General features: G+C 39.0%; 3 protein-coding genes across 5 annotated transcripts in view; 2 read left to right on the top strand and 1 right to left on the bottom strand.

Moving 5' to 3' along the window:
• LOC126575807 (uncharacterized) overlaps positions 1 to 3480 on the top strand; it is an 80317-nt gene extending 76837 nt beyond the window's left edge. Inside the window, exon 21 of the mRNA XM_050236696.1 lies at positions 1 to 3480. This exon is cut by the window's left edge and continues 273 nt beyond it. The gene's annotated coding sequence lies outside the window, so the exon portion shown is untranslated.
• Positions 3481 to 6719: 3239 nt separating this feature from the next.
• Positions 6720 to 14341, top strand: part of LOC126575858 (xaa-Pro dipeptidase) — a 42851-nt gene continuing 35229 nt past the window's right edge. Inside the window, exon 1 of one of the 2 annotated variants that reach the window (XM_050236843.1) lies at positions 6720 to 7030. The gene's annotated coding sequence lies outside the window, so the exon portion shown is untranslated. The remainder of the gene's footprint in view (positions 7031 to 14341) is intronic. The other variant, XM_050236844.1, reaches the window with a different exon arrangement.
• Positions 6993 to 7891, bottom strand: LOC126575921 (bolA-like protein 3). 2 transcript variants are annotated; one of them, XM_050236941.1, is made up of 3 exons: positions 7772 to 7891; positions 7327 to 7419; positions 6993 to 7232 (listed from the first exon to the last, which is right to left on the bottom strand). In XM_050236941.1, exons 1-3 carry the CDS (start codon positions 7859 to 7861, stop codon positions 7050 to 7052), a joined length of 366 nt encoding a protein of 121 aa, XP_050092898.1. In that variant the 5' UTR covers positions 7862 to 7891; the 3' UTR covers positions 6993 to 7049. The 2 variants fall into 2 exon arrangements, with proteins under 2 accessions (XP_050092898.1, XP_050092899.1); XM_050236942.1 differs by lacking the exon at positions 7772 to 7891 and adding an exon at positions 7557 to 7760.

The following is a 14341-nucleotide window of genomic DNA, read 5'->3' as shown; positions in this document are numbered from 1 at the left end:
TCTGGTACAATGTATGAAATTGCCAAGGGTCCTACAAACGTTGTACGTAGCGGTGCGTGCGGAGCGGAATGCAGCAGAGAATTGTATTAGTTTTCAATGTTTACGCAGTCGGCCGATAGCAACGAAGGGCAAACTCTTAATCGCTTATTTTTAAAGTAAAAGTAATCGATGATTTAAGTAATCCATTATTTTTTAATTAGAATGCTTCAGTGCTCGATACATCGTCACGCATTAAACTAAAACATAGATGTTTATGACCTTTGTAAAGAAGAAATTTTACACATAAAAGTACTTTTTTTATACGATTCGTTAAGTTAAGGGGGGCTAAGGTTATACGAGTAAAAAAATGGCTCAATGGCTTTGACAATTTTTTGTGAAGAAACCGTAGCATTGTATCACGAACATCTAGTTCTATTTAGGAGAAGATTTTTTAAAAACTTCATCCATGGCATCAAATTTATGAATGTGCGTCTGCGAAAAGGTACTTTTTTCGGTGCCTATCGTAGCTACGTGATGGCCCATCAAAAAAATACAAATCAATATTCTTTTGATAAATTTTAAGTTCATCCAGGCAGCACCGTCGAGTTTTTGTTGAATTTCCTTTTTTTCGAGTTTTGGCAGAGTTTTGAAGTTGTAAAAGTTGCTCAAGTAATAATGTAAAACGACTTTCCGCTCCGCTTATCCTTAAGCACTTCATCTTATCCTTAAGCTGGTTTCACATCGAGAACGTTGTACGAGCGTTTTACGAGCGTTTTTTGACGCAAGTGGTCAAACCCCCTTTGTATCAAACCAAAATATATGGAAGTGGTCAAAATTTAAATGAAATTAGCTATTTTTCGGAGGTTTCGATGCTTAAAGAGCTTAAAGTTAGCGTTTTCGTTTAAGAATGTATGTGAAATCCACAAATTGTGGCGTTTTCTGAAACGGCTGTAGGAGGGTACGCAAACAATCCAGCGTTGCACTTGTATTTTGCTATTTGTGTGTAGATTAAACTGTTTTTGATCATTCAATAAGGTTCTGCTATTGAGATGATGATATATTTCGTGTGTTTTCGATCGATCTGCGTGCAATCCCGATCAGCGAGTTTAAGCTTTTGCGTAAAAAAACGCCAACTCTGGCGTGTTGAAAAACGCGCTCGATGTGAAACCACCTTAAATTTTTATGAAATCTCGACGGGGCTACCTGGCCAATAGTGTAGAGATTATGTGTTAAAAATTTCAAATCGATTGGTTCAGTAGTTTTTACCTTACGATGGGCACCAACTTTGAAAACGTTGGTTTTGGGAAATGCTCTTCAAAGTAGCGTGATGCATGGAGCATTGTATGAAACGCGGATTTTCAAAAATGTGTATCTTTGTCAGTTTTACCTCGATTGATCCAACAATTTTACACAATACTCTTGAAAGTATCAGCTTTCAGGAAAAAATATTAAAAAATTTGTCAAAAAAAAATTAAATACCGAAGCCCCGCTTCGGCTCGACGAAAACTCGACGGGGCTACCTGGCAAACAGTGCGTACAGATTAGGTGTTTAAAATTTCAAATCGATCGGTTCTGTAGTTTCTATGCTACGACGGGCACTGACTTTTAAAACCAAAGTTTTGGAACAATTGGATCATACATGAGGCGCGATTTAAAAAAATCAATAACATTGCCAGTTTTGCTTCGATTAATCAAAAGAACAAAAACACACAATATTCATGAAAGGCTCGACATTCATGGAAAAATGTTAAAATATTGGATTTAATAAAATGAAACACCTTAGCCCCCCTTAAAGATGGAAGCCTCTTGAAAATGGAAGCCAACAAGAACAAACAAGAATCAAGAAAGGTTTAACGTTGAGAATGGCGATAACATCATAAACATATTGGGAGTTAACGGGCATGTTAGTAGCCAGAGCTAATCGATCATAAAACTTTTCATTGCCATTGGAACAAAGGTGGATTAAATAATTCGCTGGAGATTTGGTACCAGATCAATCGACTCCAAAAAAATGATGGATCGAATTTCCATTTACGAAATCTAGACGAATGAGTAAGTCATAATTGAGGCATATGCACGGGCAAGGCACTATAATGTATCAAAAAATCGTGCTCAAATTGCGTTGAAACGGCTCATATGGCGACTAAACCTCCAAGAAGGTTCTGCGGTGCGTTTGGTCCTATAATGATTTTATTTATCTCTCAAGATCGGTCGGGTCGGTGAAGCTAGCATTTCGTCGATCAGAAATGGACAGAATGAGTCAATAGAATCGGTGTCGTGCTCGATAAGCACAACGCAAAGCAACACGAGTGTTTAATGGCTTGTCAGAAACACCAAGAGCTTCGTTGGAATGTTCCCATCACACTTAGTTGAATTCATGCAGTAACTGTTTACCATCCCGTTTATGCATTACAACATGTTCTTGGTAGTAAGTAACTGGAATCACGAAAAGCCTGTGATAATCGATTGTTCGAGTTTTTCGCCGATAACAAACAAACTATTTATGACAAAGTGGTAATGAATTTATCATTAAAAAAGGGAACTAATTAACCAACAGAACGATTCATATTTAATGTAAACCGGATCATTGGAGGTATATTAAATAAATCCTTGAACTTCACCTAAAAATAATGGATTACTTTCTCCCAACCCAATACATCACAAATTCGAAATGTTCCAGAACTTTCATGACTTTTTTAATATACTTACCAACTTTTTTAATAATTAGTTGTAGGCCAATTTATATTGTGTCACCACACTACAATGCAGCATTCTATACCGAATTGTACATTAAAATATAAAAATCCGTCAGAAAAACGTTTCGAATATTCGTAATACATAGATACCCTATTTCACGAATATAATGGCAAAGTATATGGCTTAGCATGTAATGGGAAAGCATAGAGACAAAATCCAACCTTATTGATTATTTAGACACTTGGCTAACACCTTAAGGTTACTAGTTCAGGTAACATTTCGTAGCTGATTTCAAAAATAGAGCAGCTTAAAATCACTCCCGTCCAGTATTCTATCTATGAAAAAGATACGTAACTATTTTTTTTATTGAATGGAGGGCTTCGAATTTTTAAGGATATTTTTTGTTATCTTTAGGCATAGTTCAGCGAAAAAATTTTAATAATAAATCTGTGTGATTGCTTTATCAAAAGTGTAATCATCATTGTTGAACCGATTACCTCGTAGGTTATTTCGTAATAATCGGTGATTGTATTAACAACTGAAGATACATGAACATACTACAAACATTATGTGAACTAAAACGCCAAGAAAAAGCTTTATATTAAAACATAATTCCAGACACACTTACATTTTTCATACATTATAAGATAAAGGGAATAAATAATATTGAAATTAACTATAAGTTAAACACAGAAAGTAGTAAACGAAAACAAAAAAGCCCGTAAAATATTATGGAATTCATCGGGAAAATTCTATGATTTACTAACATTATTTAGGTGCTTATTCTGTACCAGGCGATTTCGATGGCCTCTAGGCGATGATTCATTTGGTTCATTTTGTGTTCATTTTGGTGTTCACGATCGCCTACTGTCGAGTGCATTTTTGTGATCGACAGCTGGCCTTTTGTTTACATCGAGCATCGACTTTGAACGGTTTGATCTGAAAAACGATTATAACATCCTGATTATGCATCAATAATTTCTTCCTGCTAATCGTATACTATTATTACAAAGGTTAAGTCGTTTTTATACCGAAAAAATCAAGTTAATTCACAGTTTTTTTACTTCAAACTGTCATTTTGAATTGTTTATTGTTTTCGAAACGTTTCGAAACAACGAGTTGAAGTTTCGAAATTCGCGTGAATCATCGAACGCCTAGAGGCCATCGAAATCGATTTAATAAATATTTGGTTACTAAAAATGTTGAAATTAGCGATTTTTTCGGTCACTCAGTAGCTCACCGTGAGTGGGGGGCCTATTTTAGTCTTTTACCCATTTATTTACGTTTCCGCATACATTAGAATAGCTTTTATTATTAAAAAGATGTAACTGCGCGTCTAGACGGTGCGAGAATTTCCCGAGCCTGACAGCGCATCTAGACGGTGCGAGAATTTCCCGAGACTGAGTATTGAGACTGTCAAATCCATACAAATCCGAACCGAGAATGCTTTCGCCCGTGTAGAAACAGAGAAAAAAGCGAGCCTGAGGCTCAGCTGAGCTACCTGTCAAACTATCTGTCATTGCCTCTTATTTTGACAGCAAAGCGATTCTCGGGCCAGGCTCGGGCCAGGTTCAGCAAAATTGAGCCAATTCTTGAACCTGAGAATCGTTTCACCGTCTAGAGGCGCTGTAAACGGTGAAACGATTCTCAGGCTCAAGAATTTGCTTAATTGAGCTGAACCTGGCCTGAGACTGGCCCGAGAATCGCTTTGCTGTCAAAATAACAGGCAATGACAGATAGTTTGACAGCTTGCTCAGCTGATGCTCAGTTCATTATTTCTACACGGGCGAAAGCATTCTCGATTCGGATTGGTATGGATTTGACGGTCTCAATTCTCAGTCTCTTCTCAGTCTCGGGCAATTCTCACTCTCGTCTAGAGGCGCTGTAACTCTTCGTGAGTGGGGAGGACTTTTTCAGTCTTTTACCTTTGTTTATTGTTGTTGTAAATTTTCGCAGTACTTTCATAACCCGCACCGGTATTTAGACTAACTATTGTTGATCTATGCAGTTTAAAAACCAGTTTAAAAAGTTGTTACGCCAATAATATTTGAATTTTTGCCTATTGTCCAATATACGATTTCTGCAAAATCTTTAACATGCTATAATATTCCTTAGATTTTCATAGAAAAGGTAAACCTCGATCATAACATGACGCGGCATGGAACTGTTAATGATCTGTAATGATAAATGGAGTTAGACATTTCAGTAACCAAGAATCGTAATTTTATGGAAAAATCAACAAAGTATTTGCCTTACATTTTAGAATACTATAAGAAGTAGTTATGTAGAGTTAAAATTTTCATTCAATAAACTTATAACCATTTTTAAATATCGCTGGTAATGATACCCCGCTTTCTTGGCTTTTACACATAGAGTTAAAGACTGAAATAGGCGCCCCCACTCACGGTGAGTTACTGAGTGACTGAAAGAACCGCTTTTTAACAGATTAAGGTGCTTATTCTGTACCAGGCGATTTCGATGGCCTCAGGCGTTCGATGATTTCTGCGAATTTCGAAACTTCAACTCTTTGTTTCGAAACGTTTCGAAAACAATAAACAATTCAAAATGACAGTTTGAAGTAAAAAAAACTGTGAATTAACTTGATTTTTCTGTATCAAAAACGACTTAACCTTTGTAATAATAGTATACGATTAGCAGAAAGAAATTATTGATGCACAATCAGGACGCTATAACTGTTTTTCAGATGCTCGATGCTCGATGTAAACAGAACGCCAGCTGTCGACCACAAAAATGGACTCGACATGCAGGCGATCGTGAACACCAAATGAACACAAAATGAATCAAATGAATCATCGCCCAGAGGCCATCGTAATCGCAAGTTACAGAATAAGCACCTAAATGTATTTTTTTCGGTAAAACGGGTCGACTGCCCCCGTGAACTTTTTTATCGTTTATGTTTCATTTTCCCCGGCGAAATTCATTTTAATTAACGCCCAGCTTTAAACCCACCCTTATAAACGTCATGAAAACGATAAAATTCAAAAAGATGGAAAGAGAGCAAACTATGAACGAAAGAGAAAGAGCATAATTATCGATCAGCTGCTTCCTGTCAAACGTACGAAACGATACAAATGCAAGAACAGCAAGGCGCATGCGTAAGTCACTAGAGTGAAAGAGATAGTTATATTCCGCTATGCCGACCCGAGGAAACATGGCCGGTTTGTTGGTAAACAATACGACGCCATCTGGCGGTCGCTGTGATGGCCTCTGCAGATGGCGTTGATTTATTTGCCCCCCCCCCATTTGAATCGGCGGTTGGCTCGTGTGCCCAATGCACCATGGTTTCTCGCTCAGCGTTCAGCCATGTCGTCACACACGGCTGGCCGGTTGCTAGCGCACTCGTGGCGCGTCCTCCGCTGGCCAGCTGGCTACCCTGCACCGACCACTCCGCGACACCTAAGCCATCTGGACAGCATTTTCAAGCTCATTGCCAGGACATTGCCAGGTGCGGAGTTTGACTGGGGCGGTACATCTCCAAACCGATAACGGAGGTGCCCAAAGGTCAGCTCAGTGTGGACAGAAACCACACGCTGAGCATAAGGACAAAAGCTAGCTTGATCTCGACAATTTATAAGTCGTGCGCGTGGTTGCATGTCCGTTAGTTTGAAATTTGAATTTTCAAAACGAATTCGCCTCTACTTTCAATTCGCCTTGGTAACCTATAGCTGTGCCTTTCTTTCAAAGGTTGGCCTCTCTCTTTCTGGCGCATTGGCTAGGTAGGAAATCGGCAACCCTGCTAAAATGGTTGCCAATTTATACTGGCGAAATCCCACAATGACAGTTAAGCGGAGAGTTCACGGGGGCAGTCGACCCGTTTTACCTTTTTTTCACCCCTCCTCCCTTCCCTAATACATTAATTTACGTTTGCGCATATTATAATGGAGATTTGGCTACCAAAAATATAGAAATTAGCGATTTTTTCGGTCACTCAGTAGCTCACCGTGAGGGGGGCCTATTTTAGTCTTTTACCAGCGATTCTTTTATATTTCCATAGGAATCCTATAAGTTTTGACGCAACATTAAAAACTTTTGCGCAGTGTAGAAACACTCTTACCGTTTTGCCGATATTTTCATATCACGGTACTCATAATACCGTTGCTAGCCATAAGTGCCGATACGAACGCATTCAGTGTGTGAGTAGCTTAAGGGCTCACATCTGTTTTGTTAACGTTTCAACCGCACGAATAGCCACAAAATCGTCTCATCCTACACTCATCTCTACAACCGATAAGGGTTGCGCGCAATAAGAACTACATTTCGGACCAACAATAGTATCAGCAAAGTTTAATCATCCGTTTCGGTGAAAAGTTTCTGTGCTAACCACGAAAATAAGGTATGTTCTTTGAATTTGTCTACTCTCCGATCGATGTGTGTATTCTTAGGCCATGCATGTCCCTTATTTCATTCTTGAGTGCTTCCGCGATCAATCGATGTTGTTTTACGGTGGATAAGCCTTTAAATTCCGTTGTTTCAACAGAAATCTCGTACATTGATCCACATCCGCCAGACATATCAGTAACGACGATGTTCTTAGCCTGGTGAATAAGAGCCCATTTTCAAAGGTTGATAAGATAATTGTTAAGTAGCCATCAATCACGACTAAAAAGGCTATCTGTCCTTGGTAACTACCTTTGGAAATTTTAGCTCTAGAGCTTTTCGCAGAGTTTCTTCAGAGTTTTTAATGACTTGCGAACTGCCGCCGGCCCACACACGGCTTAGTACCTACAAAAGAAACGATTAAAAGTCTATTGAATACATAAATACCTGCAAGTGACAGAACGTTAAGATGCCATTAATTTCATCACTTGTCGTTGATTATCTCGCATTTCATGGGACAAAATAAGGTTACATTTTCTTACCGAGATGTAGCGATTACCATACTTTTGAAAGAGATTTCCGCTCATATTGTGTTTTTAGAAATCGATGCTTGGAATTAAAAAGTTTGGTGTGTCAAACAGTTTATAAAAGCTAAATACTTGCTTTAGATATTTTGGACCAAATTGAATCGCGTAATGAAATAATCGATCTGTCAACATACGGTTAAGGCTGGGCCACACGAAACGTAAAACGTTACCAGACTAACAGCGCATCTAGACGACAGTGAGAATTGCCGAGATTGAGAAGAGAATGAGAAGAGATTGAGAATTGAGACTGTCAAATCCATACAAATCCGAATCGAGAATGCTTTCGCCCGTGTAGAAACTGAGAATACAGCGAGCCTGAGACTCAGCTGAGCTACCTGTCAAACTATCTGTCATTGCCTGTTATTTTGACAGCAAAGCGATTCTCGGGCCAGGCTCGGGCCAGGTTCAGCAAAATTGAGCAAATTCTTGAACCTGAGAATCGTTTCACCGTCTAGAGGCGCTGTAAAGGGCAATAAATTTAAAAATAAATAGCGCGAAGGAACCGCGAATAAATAGCGCGGTAAAAATAGCGCGGTAAAAATAGCGCGAACAACAACGAAGGTCCCTGGTCTAGAATAAAACAACAAAAAAATCAAATTTCATACGACTCCCCTGAATTTGTACCGATCATAATGCCCTGTTGCTTTATTTGTTGCGATCAAAGTGTCTATAGGAAACAGGTGAAGTCATAGCAATTTGACATAAAGCACCAAATGTCAAATAACTGACAGCTGTTTACGTTCATCACCAAACCAACGTGCGTTTGATTCCGGTAAAGTTCAATGGTTTTATCAGGCATATTATGTCTTTTTGCCTGTTTAATTGATACATTCCAAATTTGAGATCAAACGAGCAGTTCCTTGAACTTTCTTTACGGATTTCTTACTTCTCCAAGCGAATACAGCGTCTCCAACGCAACCAAAACAAGGGCACGAACTGTCAGTTTTTCTCATTCGTTCTAATCGTCGCGAGCGATTTTGTTCGGGATGACTTCACCTGTTTCCTATAGACACTTTGGTTGCGATATCGCAGCCAATCTGGTTTTGTTCGGAGAGCTGTCAAATTTTTCCGTCTACACGCAACGATCTAGATCGTCCAACCAGATCGTTCGATCAAAATCGTTACGTGTAAACGCCCCATAACAAACGGAAATTAAATTAAGGTGCTTATTCTGTAACTTGCGATTACGATGGCCTCTGGGCGATGATTCATTTGATTCATTTTGTGTTCATTTGGTGTTCACGATCGCCTGCATGTCGAGTCCATTTTTGTGGTCGACAGCTGGCGTTCTGTTTACATCGAGCATCGAGCATCTGAAAAACAGTTATAGCGTCCTGATTGTGCATCAATAATTTCTTTCTGCTAATCGTATACTATTATTACAAAGGTTAAGTCGTTTTTGATACAGAAAAATCAAGTTAATTCACAGTTTTTTTTACTTCAAACTGTCATTTTGAATTGTTTTTTGTTTTCGAAACGTTTCGAAACAAAGAGTTGAAGTTTCGAAATTCGCATGAATCATCGAACGCCTGAGGCCATCGTAATCGCAAGTTACAGAATAAGCACCTAAATTTACAACTTTATTATAAAATTGTTTGATAACTTGTACCAGAAAACAATGAATTATTCGTTGTGCGAGCTGTTTGTGTTAAAATTTTAATACATTATCGGACAATTTCTTGAATGGTGGGCACCTTTTGAATGTACTTTTTACAGGAGTTATTAGCATTTAAAACAACCTATACCGTATACGTTCTTCGAGCCATCTTCATATGCAATTTCGTGATTTTACTGATAACAAAAAAACACAACGGTAGCAGCCTGGTTTTCTGCACAAGGTCAGAAGTGTGCCATGGGCATTATTTAAGAATTATCCTTACAACTTAATTCCAGCTTCGAATATGCGATTCATGATTTTGCGTGCACACTTAAACGCAGATGGTTAACTATTCACAGAATAACAGTTTCTACGGTGGAATTATGGTGCTTATTCTGTAACTTGCGATTACGATGGCCTCAGGCGTTCGATGATTCATGCGAATTTCGAAACGTTTCGAAAACAAAAAACAATTCAAAATGACAGTTTGAAGTAAAAAAAACTGTGAATTAACTTGATTTTTCTGTATCAAAAACGACTTAACCTTTGTTATAATAGTATACGATTAGCAGAAAGAAATTATTAATGCATAATCAGGACGTTATAACCGTTTTTCAGATGCTCGATGCTCGATGTAAACAAAACGCCAGCTGTCGATCACAAAAATGAACACAAAATGAACCAAATGACTCATCGCCTAGAGGCCATCGTAATCGCAAGTTACAGAATAAGCACCTATGTTTTGTTTTCAGCAGGTGATTCATCTCCTGAAACGTCTCTTCCGGCCCCAGATGTTTTGAAAACAAAATTTCTTTGATAAACTCAAGTTACTATTACACACCACCACAACTGTACAGAGCTGAAACGCATACAGGCAAGTCGCTGTTTTGCTTCAACGGTCTTTTTTACACTGTTTCGTGAAGACCGCCTTCGTATACCCATTTGATGCGTCATCAACCAGTCAGTAACTTGTCAGGAGAAGAAGGTTTTGGGGGTTAGTCTTGTATCTTTGCTATTCAGGGAAAGAGTCATAATATCACTTAACATTTAGAGTTACAAAAATATAATAAAAGTTCTTCTAATTTTCCTGTTGGTGTTTATGTGGTGATGGTTTAACCTAAATTTAGGTTTAGGTTGAAGCATGAAACAAAATTCACCCCTCAAAGCAAGGCGCACGCGCACTCACCAATACCATCAATGCTCCGTGCGGCCGGAACTTGTTTGAAACGATCTCGCGGTTTGTAGGAAAATCCAAGTTAATTCTACGTGATCGGCCAGAATCAGAAATTGTTAATCTATCATTTCAGGTTTTTTCGGTATTCAGAGTATTGCTCATTACGCAGTTCCAAGGGTATCTGATTCCGTTTCGATGCCACGCAAAGTTTCTGTTGTGTAACGTGATCCGACTTGTGTGTGTTCGTGAGAACTACGTTGGGCGAGGCTAAAACCGTACCTACGCTTTCTGTGGTGGTTAGTTTCAGAGCTGGTTTCGAGGCGGCCACTCGCGCTCTTGTAAATATTGAGTGAAACAGTGAAAAACGATTTTGAATTAATCGCGCAACAAAAGCAACGTCGACGTACGTGAAGCGCTATTTCGGGAAAATCGAAAGGGTGTTGTTTTCCACATCGATTCCCTGCTGCAGTTCTTGCGTGTGGTCACTTTTCCATATTAAGGTGCTGGAGGTCAAGCACTCGTGTTTAGAAGAAAGGAAGGGCTCACTAGCGCCACCATTACCGTGCTCCCGGCAGCTGCAGAGAGAGGGAGAGAGAGCGAAAGGGAAAGAGCAAAAAGAGACAAAGTGGTGAAGATATATGCGAAGCTGCAAAAGGTGAAGAAGAAGAAACGACCGTGTTTATTGCGTGGGTTTACCGCACTCCAACTTAGGTCTTCTTCCATTCCTTGGGAACATAGCAAAGAGAAAAACAGACACGCTTGGCGATGGTACAAGCTGATTACAATTAATGCGTTTCTGTTGAATGGTATACCTCGGAAAAATGAAGTATACAAAGTAACAAATTGTTGCCCAGTCCAAAATAACTTCGAGGGCTATTAGATAAATCATTGGGATATTTATTAATAACTGAATAATACCTACTAATGACCGCACATAGCATTTAAAAAACATCAGGGAAGTGCGACATACACAACAGTATCAAAGTTTCGAAAGTTCTCGAGTGAAAAAACGAACAACATTCAGTGCATCAAAGTTCGTTGCTCGTCGGCCTTCATCGCGAAGAAGCAGAAATAAGTGTGTGTGTGCCCTACATCGCCATAGCTGAAGCGGTGAAAGCCGAGCTACAAACGAGCAGATAAGCGAAACATAGTCTGGTTTTGGCGAGTGAGTGAGAGATTGTCGCGCAAAAGCTGTTGCCTGCTGTTTGGAAAGAGCGCTTCCTTTCGGCAAGCAAAAACTGTGAGTTGAGTGCGTTCCCTATAGTGCGATACCCGCAAAACCCGTAAACAAATCCTGATTCTGTGTCGAGACCAGCGGGAAGAGTTGTAGCTTTTTCCAGTGTATGAAAAACCCCCTTGCCACGCTCTGCCCCGATCTCTTAGTGGTAGCAAAAGCAGCGACATCATCATTATGCCGAGCAAACAGGCAAACGATGTGTTGGCCGTAGAGGAGCTGGTGCACGAAATTCGCGAAAATCTGCGCTTGAAAGCAAAACCATCTCATCAACCTACTCGCAGTTCACGACCCTCGCCCTACCATATACCCTGTAGATCGTGGTCAGAACCAGTATGTGGTGGCGTTGGTGTTGCTGGTTCGGAAAAGAAGATCATTGGAAAGGCGAAAACGAAAGACGAGCAAACGATAGACGATCCCTATGAGTTCCTGCAAACCCTTCTAAAGAACAACAACCTCGTAAAGGAAGCCGTCCGGCGATTGCAGCATGGTCTCTCGCCAAAGCAGCGGTACTTTTACGAGAGTGACGAGGAATCGTCGCGGTCACCTATCGTGGTCATGTGTCAGCTAGAGTCCTAAGTATCTTTAGCCTTCGCGATACAAAGCATTCTAGGTAAAAAATAATCAACTAAGAAGAGAACTAGAAATACTAAATACTAGATAATAGGAGAATTAGTATGCTATAATGTTAAATTTATCACAAGAAGAAGCATGATTCAGAGCTAAATTTAGCAAACAGAGATGGAGCAATGCTCGATCCAAAAGGTTGACGTGTCGATTGCTAGAGTCGATTGCCGTGCCCTGATACATTGGTATTTGTCAAGGTGGGTGTGTCAAGTTGAACATTTTTGATTTTCTTTTTTTGCAAAATCGCAATTGAAACGAATGATGCACATGTTTTGGTGACCATTTCCAACCTCTCCTTCTATATTGTACTGATTGCGGCAGAAAGTATTGGTCCTCAGTCCCTTCCCCCCATTATATTACAATAAACATGTGTAATTTCCACGGTATGAACGACTTATAAACAAGAACTATCAAAAAGAACAAGTAAGCGGTTGTAAAACAGGAAAAAAATAAGAAATTTTGGACTCTGTAGCTAACCATAACTAGTGCATGTTTTACTCGATTCGCCTTATTATGCTATGATTGTCCTGTTTAGTCTTTTTTAATTACCCATTTCATTGCCTTATTTTAAACCCATAGCAGCATCATCATCTAACTCTAAAATAACATCATTGAGTCATTTCGAATACAGTTGCTCTGTACCGGAGAGTAGCAACCTACCGAAAAGAGAGTGAGAATTATATTAACACGAGACGATTTGACTAGCTCTCCTTCATGAACAGTATATAGTAGTAGTAACGTATGTACTAAAAAAATCACAATTTTCGGATAATGTTAGACAAACATTAATCAATAATTGAGTTTGATAAATTTCCGTAAAAGGTAGATACATTTGCTAACTTGCAATTTTTTTTCGCCCTTGCAAGTGGCCTTTTGTGTCAGTGGGCGGTATTCCCGCTCCCTGACATGTTTGTCCATGTTCGTCAGGTACTTTCCCGATGTTTGGCCGGTTGTACCCACCTTCCGCCTAAGAGGACGCACCGATGTAGCCTCTTCCTACTGTCTTCCTCTTCAGCACCCTTTACAGCCTCTATTCACTCCGGTTTGTCGTCGCACTGAGCCATGCTTTCTTTGTCCAATACTTGTTGTCCAGTACTTTCAAGATCTTGTAGATCGAAACGAAATTCTCCGGCTTCCACAAAGGGCCGCACGATATCTATTTTTTCTTGTTTGAAAATTGTCTACTTTTTAGTGCATACGTTGTTAACATACAAACCACGTGGACCAGTGTATTAAAAGTGTAATTGCCATTTTAGGTTGTTATTCTATGTTTTTCCTTTTTTTACATTTATTTTATTGCCCTTTTATTATTTTTACATCTCTTGAATTTCATTTTGCATTGGCAACTGTCTTACTTCTGTTTTTCTGTCTTCTATTTTTTTCACTACACACCCTTGACTTTACTTATTGTAGAACACAAGTTATGGCAGAAACAAACAGATTTGAGAGATATTTGAAACGAGATATTAAAAACAAACCTAAAGTATAATCTTAGAAAAACATGCGGAGTATTATTAACGCTATACATTCTTTATAGCGTATTCAATTTTGAATGGACCATACAGTGCACCAGAGAAATTTTCTTTAATTCCTGCTCGGCTTGTTATTTTGTTTAACATATATAATGACGGACGTATGTTTATGCTATGTTTGGATTGTGTAGTTGAAATTCCGGATAAGTTCCATGAACAAACTAAAACCAATCATTAACATTCACGGCATCCCAAATTCAGTGTAGTTATGGACGGTCAGATGTTTGGCTTCTCACCATGCGACCACATTACAAGAATCAGCAAAACCAATATCTACATCTCTATCAAATTGCATAGTTTCAGGGGTTTGTTAAAACAAATTAATAGGCTTAAAACCCATTAAATGTGCCAGAAACTTAAAAATATGTTGATAGGGGTAGTAGAGGGAAGAAAACAACATTATCACGTATCAAATGTATCTCTTTTACCCTATCCCGCTCCCAGATGATTAAAATATTCAACCCCTGAAATTGGGCAATTTTTAGATATGTAGATATTGGTTGTTTATCTAAGAATCTAGGCTAGATTCTAGAGAAAAAGGATAAAAAATGAATACAATTGTATGAGTGTTCATTT

The sequence above is a fragment of the Anopheles aquasalis genome, chromosome 3 (genome assembly GCF_943734665.1).
Source record: "Anopheles aquasalis chromosome 3, idAnoAquaMG_Q_19, whole genome shotgun sequence".
In the NCBI taxonomy this organism is placed as follows: Eukaryota; Metazoa; Arthropoda; class Insecta; order Diptera; family Culicidae; genus Anopheles; species Anopheles aquasalis.
The sequence above is the reverse complement of the archived record's forward strand: the minus strand, read 5'-3'. Positions and strand labels throughout refer to the sequence as shown.

Bases quoted from the DNA above. Each gene is read 5' to 3' on its own strand.
- LOC126575921 (XM_050236941.1), bottom strand. From the start codon at position 7,861: ATGGATTTGACAGTCTCAATTCTCAATCTCTTCTCATTCTCTTCTCAA. The intron at 7,420-7,771 runs GTAACGTTTTAC...TTTCTTTTGTAG, and splicing joins CTAGATGCGCTGTTAGTCTG to GTACTAAGCCGTGTGTGGGC. The intron at 7,233-7,326 runs GTAGTTACCAAG...CTTATTCACCAG, and splicing joins TAGAGCTAAAATTTCCAAAG to GCTAAGAACATCGTCGTTAC.